Here is an 8,317-nt window from a genome sequence, read left to right on the forward strand (position 1 = left end):
TAAAGAAAAAGTCAGTCCCGTTTTGGCAAATTTTATAAATATGTGTATATCAAATGGAAAATACCCAACAGAATTAAAGAAATCTCTAATTAGGCCAATATATAAACATGGTAGTCATTTGGATTATTCTAATTACAGACCTATAGCCATCTTGTGCGTAATTAATAAAATTGTAGAAAAAATAATTATTCAACAAATAACTTCTTTTTTGGAAAGTAATAATGTATTGTCTCAAACACAGCATGGTTTCCGGAAGGGTCGTAGTACTGCGTCGGCTTTAACTGACTTTTCAGATTATGTAAACACAGGGCTTGGCGGTGGGCAGCGGGTCCTGGCACTGTTTATAGATTATAAAAAAGCATTCGACACGCTGGGCCACGAGCAGCTTTTACAGGCTATGGACGAATGTGGGGTAAGGGGACCAATTAACCAATGGTTCCGAGAATATTTGGCGAATAGAACTTTACGTACCGTCATCAATGGAACGACTGGAGCTGAGATACCTGTGGAGTTAGGAGTCCCGACCGGCTCCGTTTTCGGCCCGGTTGGTTATATTATGCACGTGAACAGCGTGTCGAATGTGGTCAAGAACTGTAGGGTTTGTATGTATGCAGATGACATGTGCCTGCTGCTCGCCGGCAACGACACAGCAGTCATGGTGGACAAAGTACAGAGGGATTTCGAGAACGTGTGTAAGTGGGCACATGACAATGGTATAATTCTCAATATACAAAAAACAAAATGTCTATATATTTATTCACCACACAATAAAAATGCTAAAAATTCAGCTTTTCAAATTAATTTAATAGGCCACACATATGAATGTTTTCATAATAATAAAACTAACTGTGTATGTAGTAAGTTGGATGTCGTTGACAATATTAAATATTTGGGGTTGACAATTGATAAACACTTTAATTGGAAATTACATGTAAATTATGTGTGTAATCGTTTGAGATCAGTCTTGGGACAGTTTTACTACCTAAGTCGGATTTTAAATAAACATACTCTGTACGTTGTTTACTATGCACTTGCTGACTCAATAATAAGTTATGGACTGAGTTGTTATGGCCTAACTTTTAAAACATACTTAGATCAAATAAAGAACCTACAAGTAAGATTACTTAAGTATTTAGTTCATAAGAAAGTTCGAAAGAAATTTAAAAATAATTATGACAAATTATTTCCCCATTGTAACATCTTACCTGTAAATTATAAGGCTATATATTTAAATGCAATAGACACGTACTATAGTAACGAATTTAAGATTGTTAAACAGTTTAGATTTAATACAAGAGCGTCAAAAGTAAGAAAATTTTATGTACCAATAACAAAAAATTGTTACGACCAGCGAACTAGAAAATATTATATACCAAAAATTTGTAACATGTACCCGATTTTACTAGACGATAATAAATTAAAAATAGGATCTGTAAAGAGTAAATTAAAAAAATACATTTTGTCAAATATCTAGTATTAGCTTAACATAATATAGATTATTTATATTATACTGAAGCCTTCATCTTGTCGAATCACTCTAACAGAAAAAAAAAAAAAAAACTGCATCAAAATCAGTTGCTTAGTTTTGTAGATTTAAGCATACATAGGTACAGAGAAATGTGACTTTGTTTTATACTATGTAAACTTTGTTTTATGCTATGTATGTCAGTTATAGCGGTATTTAAGTGTTTGTTTATCAACTAACTAATTTGGCAATGTATAACCTAGAGGTACAGAGAAATGTGACTTTGTTTTATACTATGTAAACTTTGTTTTATACTATGTATGTCATTTATAGCGGTATTTAAGTGTTTGTTTATCAACTAACTAATTTGGCAATGTATAACCTATAGGTACAGAGAAATGTGACTTTGTTTTATACTATGTAAACTTTGTTTTATACTATGTATGTCATTTATAGCGGTATTTAAGTGTTTGTTTATCAACTAACTAATTTGGCAATGTATAACCTAGGTTAATCTATAATAAGTAGGAGCGCAACGCCAACAAACTGTTTTACAGTTTGGCGAAAATTTGTAAAGGTTATATAGTGTTACTAAATGGTAAATTAATAAAATAAAAAAAAAAAAAAAAAAAAAAGAAAAACCCGCATATTTCCCGTTCCCGTGGGATTTCCGGGATAAAACCTATCCTATCTCCCGGGGTAAAAAGTAGCCTATGTCCTTTCTCAGGTATCAAAATATATCTATACCAAATTTCATGCAAATTGGTTCAGTAGTTAAGGCGTGATTGAGTAACAGACAGACAGACAGAGTTACTTTCGCATTTATAATATTAGTATGGATAAATATTCATAGTTATACATAATACAAACAGTTAAGTATAATTTTTACAAATATGTTTTTTTCTTTATTCACATAAGTAACATAATAGGATTTTCATTTTTTCTGTAGCTAATTATTTTAATTGAATTACAGCTGTGTTTGTTTTATGATAAAGGTGTATAATATTTTGTTGATATAACGTCAATAATTGCAATTTCAATGAAATAATATTATTATTCTGCACTTTGCGTACCTATGTACCTATCACTACATAGTATAAAACAAAGTCGCTTTCTCTGTCCCTATGTCCCTTTAAACAACGCAACGGATTTTGATGCGGTTTTTTCAATAGATAAAGTGATTCAAGAGAAAGGTTTTAGTATATATAATTTATTAGATTTTAGACAAAGCGGGCGAAGCCGCGGGCGGTAAGCTAAATTAGTGATAGCCAATAGTTTTTCTGATTAGAAGAGATCACTTTTAAGTGATATGGGTGCCTAATAATTTGTATTCATCATCATCAGTCCATATATTAATACTAGCGGTCCGCCCCGGCTTCACCCGTGGTACCTACATGTTTAAACTATCCTATCTCTCAAGTTAGATCGAACTGCACATGGTGTGCGAATTTTACTATAATCGGTTAGGTGGTTTAGGAGTCCATTGAGGACAAACATTGTGACACGAGATTTATACAGGGTGTCCCATTATTGGTATACTAAGCTCAAAGGAGGTTATAGTTTTGCATACGCTGAGTACGTAAAAAATACTTAAAAAATTCCAGACGCATTGTTTTTTCAAATAGATGAAATCTTAAAACTCTATGTGTACACCCATAGCAAGCAACACGCCCATTTTTGCCACTAGCACGTGAGCTATCGTTTAAGATTATGTTTTCATAGACAAAATGCTCACATTAGAGAAGCGGTATATGCCGGCTGCGCGAAGCTAGAGAAGAAAACATGGATTTTCAGGAATAAATTATTAAAAAAATTTTAACGTAATTTTTTACGTGATCAATGTATGCAAAACTACAAGTTCCTTCGCGCTTAGTATACCAATAGTGGGACACCCTGTATATATTAAGATTATGTTCCCACTACTAGGAACACGGGCCTCCTATGAGGTAACAGGCCATAATCCAGCAGCAACAGCCAGCGTGGTGGCCGGCGCCCGGCAGATGTCACATATTGTCGACGAACTTTTGATTATTTAGCATGCCATTCCTTACGATGTTTTCTTTCACAATTACTATTGGTTAACAAACATATTCCTCGATACACATCCTCGCACACGTAGTATATTATTATTAGTCTGTGCTCGCACATTATTGGTGGAAACTGGACAAGCATAATGCGTAGCGGAGATTCATTGAAAATCTATTTCTTTTTGACATTTAACTTTTTATCAACTTGTTTTAAATCTCAGGCAATTATCATGCATACATACAATATACATATTGTAAATTAAACAAATACAAATTATGTTATTTATCAGACAGAGGTGGTTCACATAACTTTTAACAGTGTTGCTCGATCCTAATAAACTTTTTTCTTTTCGATTGGGCAATGGGCATGTCTTGACATTGGTCGGATTTAAGTTCGGAAAAAAATCAATCAAATTTTTTTTAATGACGGGTTTTTTTCAGTGTTTTGTTTTATATTTTAACTCTTTAGTGATATAAAAGAAACACCTATTTACAATACTTATAATGAAATAAAAGACAATCCAATTTAAGTGTATAATTTTTATTATAACAAACAAAAATTAAACATGACGCGTATCTTTATTAAAGTTTCTGTATAATGCTGGGTTTTCTGTAGTTTCCAACGTTGTCGGGTATCGGGTTACCTGTAACATAATAAAACATATTTTAGTAAATAAAAACAGAGCCATCTAGTAAGCAAAATTAATAAAATCAGACAAATTATAAGCACAGATATAACACTTATTTTGATTACCACTAATTTATCGTTTAACATACGTAATACGTATTACATATTTTAAATCGCGGTAAAAGATACAGGTTTAAATTAAATGTATACAAGATGATTTAGATGAATACTTTTATAATATGTCAGATTAGATCCCGCCCGCGGCTTCGCCCGCATAGTTCACGTTGTATGCTTTAATCCAAGTTACTCTCGATATGTGTGCTAAATTGCATTGTAATCGGTTGACCGCAGTTTTTGTGTGAAGGAGTAACAATAACAAACATACAAACTTTAGCATTACCATTATATTAGTAGAGGAAAGAACTGAAATTTACGTTTTTTATTGAAATTTATTGGGTCAAAAAATCCGAATAAGAATTTTGGAATGGTAAAAGTGTTGGAAAAATTCAATAATACTTTACTTGATGCGAACTATGTGTAGTATATATTTTCTCTGAAGCGTCCATAGCCTGCATTGTGGACATTGAGTTATCATCAGGCGATATCGATTTGATGATACCGTGGATTGCAAGCCTGAAGAAATAATTACATTTTAAACAGAGTATTTAGTTTTTGACGATTATTCTAGGTAGTGGTAGAAATGACCTTCCGAATCTGCGGTAAAAGTTCTTAATAAGTATCTACTTGTAATAATTACATCCAAATTTTTGAAGTAAAACTTCTTACGGCACGTTGAGAGAAAAATTTCAAGGTCGCACAATACCGTCATGTCATGGAGTAAGGCGACGATTTTGGTATCTTTGAATCTTGCCTAATACCATATTTTTTACTTCTGCGCAGGTGAAGACCAGCGCTTAAGAAATTTGCCGCTCAATGTTAACTGCCAGTGTCACTGTCAAAGTCACTATCAACGTCACTGTCAATGTCAATGTCAAAATCAATGTTTACTCACCCACTATATTCAAAGCCAAGGTCCACCATCCTATTCCTCATATTAAGTGATAGAGTGGGGTTCAATCTGATGTACTGCTCTAGTCGTTCCACACCGGACATGTTGTGTGTGTGCTGTCGTACTATTGGCTTGCGGTGGATGCCGATGTATTTGCTGTTGAAATAACATAAAAGTAGCATGATGAGACGTGTATAAGATAAATTTCTGAACGAAGATGTGAATGGATGAGCGATAGAAATGGAAAATAGAAAAAAATCTTAATTGAAAAAGTTTAGAATAATACAGTTTATTTTCATAAGATAAACTTTAAGTTTATGTATAGGAAAGAGCGAATGAACGGGAGACTTGAATTTGGATCGTGCCTTGAGCATGAAGGCTGTTGGTGAAAAAATATCTAATAACTAGCTTTGCTCCGCGGTTTCACCCGTATTGCTCAGCTACTGTTGGTCTCAGCCTGATAATAATAGCCTAAAGCATAAATGGGCTATCTAACACCGAAAGAATTTTTCAAATCGGACGAGTTGTTCCTGAGAATAGCGCGTTCAAACAAACAAACTCGTTAGCTTAATAATATTAAGTGTATATTTCAAGCCAAGTCAAGTCATAAGTCATATTAAAAAAATCATGTACGTGTAATAATCTCCACTAGTCGACCGTGTACGTAGCACCCCATTCGTCGAGTTATCGCACACCACTTGTTCGACCCTTTCCTTCAGTTTTTTACCGTAGTAGAATGAATACTGGAGCATAGCCACTTTTAATTTCTCGTTTAGTGTTGACAGCTGAAAGATTTAAGATAGACATTAGAAGTCTGTGGTATTACCACAAAACAATTTAAACACAGCCTAACTTTAAACCAGGGATCTGTCACTTTAATTCTTCTTTAATTGTTGTCTATGTAAAATACGACATAGCCAGATTTAAGAGAACCCGCGCTTAAAGTTAAACCCTGTCTAAAGTTTTTTGCGGTAAGACATTTGTTTTTTTTTTGTCATAAATTAAAGAAACAATTTTGCTTCAAGGAGTAAGTCAAGAAGCATATAAAACTATATATTTAATTCGTTAAATAATAAGTCATTTTTAAAGTGAAACTTCTTTATCGGGGTTGGAAAAAAATTTAGTGTAACATTTTTTCGTTACGCGTGACATTTTTCCGTTACGCGTGACATTTTTCCGTTACGCGCCATCTTTGATTCGACGTACTTCTGTAAAGTTGCATATAGTTAGTAAATTATTTTTTGAAAAAAAAGGTCATAAAGAAGTTTCACTTCTTACGTGTGTACACTAGAACACGCACACATTTTTTTCTAAATTTGAATGCTTTTACTCTCACATGAATATTATAAAGATCACTATGGAATACAAATAAGAATTTAAAAAAAAAAACGCGCGCTGTGCGCATTTTACTGGGTTGCCAAGTGATTTGTCGTCTTTCATTGTAAAAAACCTTAGATCAAAAAAAAAAAACACAGAGTATTTTTATAACTTAATTTATTTTTATTAAGTAGGGAATTATGTTAAATAATCAACTTACTTCTTCATTCAATATTTGTATGTAATCCGGAGTTTTTCTGAATCGAAGCAAAACTGACTTCAAATCTTGACCGTAAATCTTCCTAGCTTCAGAATCGACATCGTATTTTCTTGATCTAGATTCACTTAATAATACTAAAAAAATAATTATTTATGAATCACAATGTATTTAATACTAGTTAACTGTGCACCGCGGTTTCACCCGCGTCTCCGCTCCTGTTGGTCTTAGCGTAATGATAGCTAGCCTATAAAAGCCTTCCTCGATTATTGGGCTATCTAACACCGTAAGAATTTTTTAAACGAACAAACAAACTCTTCGGCTTTATAATATTAGTATAGATTAAGCTTAAGAGTTTGTTTATTTGTTTGAACGCGCTAATCTCAAAAACTACTGATCCGATTTGAAAAATTCTTTCGGTGTTAGATAGCCCATTTATCGAGGAAGGCTATAGGTTATACATATATCATTACTCTAAGACCAACAGGAGCGGAGCCACGCGAGTGAAACCGCGAAGCGCTGCTAGTATGAAATATCGACCATTGTGCGACCACCAGTTTAATTCAACATAGCAAGATGAAAAGGTGTTTATAGAGAAGTATGTTTTTATTCATATGAATTATGAATAAAACTTACCTAATATACACACTATTCCAAACCAGTGTACTGAAATCATTTTTGAACCACGTAAAACGTATATTCGAATTTTATCGTATATTTTACGATGTAAAAGTAAAATGTGAGTCAGTATTGAAAGAAATAGGTAGGTGGTTTACTACCACTGAAAATGATATAAAACTTGAATATAACTTTATTAAGTTAATTTAAAACATAAAAAAAAAACAAAAAGAGATGTGGCAAAAGGCTAAGCTATTTTCTTCCTTGGATGCAATGATATTATATCTATAATATTTATTGCTTGGATCCATAACTTTATAAGTAAGCACTGAAAAACAGCGTAAATTTTTACTATTCGTCTTGTTGTTATCAGCAATTACCTACTTACTTGTATAAATAAGTATATTTATTTAACATATATTATGTGATGATTAATAAAATAACATAGGCTACATTACTGCCAAATATCATTAAAATCCGATCAGTGGTTTTCGCACGAAAGAGCAAACATTATGACAACTGACAACTTGTGATAAACTATAGTCTCTAAGGAAATCAGAATAAGGTTGCTTTTCCACCAATAATGTACGAGGATGCGTAGCGAGGAACGTGTTTGTAAATAACCAATCATATCGCTTCATTTAGTTTGAAGTTTGAAGCGATACCACAGTATTACAATATTATTTCCTACAGTAAGGAATCGCCTTTGATGTCGCGCGATGCCGCCGCCAGCGTAGGTACTTACGCTGCCACACGAAAATACGCTAGGGTTGCAACAAATGGGAAATAAAACAATTTTGATTATTAATATTATGATGAAATCATTTATTCATATGTACATTCAAAATAATTGCGATTATTAAATCTGATGTAATTATTTGTTCATAAATATATAATTACAGATATTGCACTGCTAAATATTATTTACGTGGACACTTTATTTTTGGATGTTCTTAATTGTATATTATACCATTTAACTAAGTAATGCATTCGCATTGGGATGTACAATCTGATTAGAAAATAATGAGGACAACAT

General features: G+C 32.9%; 1 protein-coding gene across 1 annotated transcript; it reads right to left on the bottom strand.

Moving 5' to 3' along the window:
- Positions 1 to 4,052: 4,052 nt before the first annotated feature.
- On the bottom strand, positions 4,053 to 7,339 carry LOC149895326 (uncharacterized). The gene is made up of 6 exons (XM_090118862.1): positions 7,300 to 7,339; positions 6,667 to 6,800; positions 5,763 to 5,914; positions 5,133 to 5,285; positions 4,642 to 4,753; positions 4,053 to 4,136 (listed from the first exon to the last, which is right to left on the bottom strand). The coding sequence occupies exons 1-6, from the start codon at positions 7,337 to 7,339 to the stop codon at positions 4,053 to 4,055; spliced, it is 675 nt and encodes a 224-aa protein (XP_089974988.1).
- Between the last annotated feature and the right edge of the window lie 978 nt (positions 7,340 to 8,317).

Source organism: Colias eurytheme, chromosome 31 (genome assembly GCF_061535395.1).
Source record: "Colias eurytheme isolate Ceu_HAF_F1 chromosome 31, ilColEury1 Martin Lab GWU primary, whole genome shotgun sequence".
Taxonomy (NCBI): Eukaryota; Metazoa; Arthropoda; class Insecta; order Lepidoptera; family Pieridae; genus Colias; species Colias eurytheme.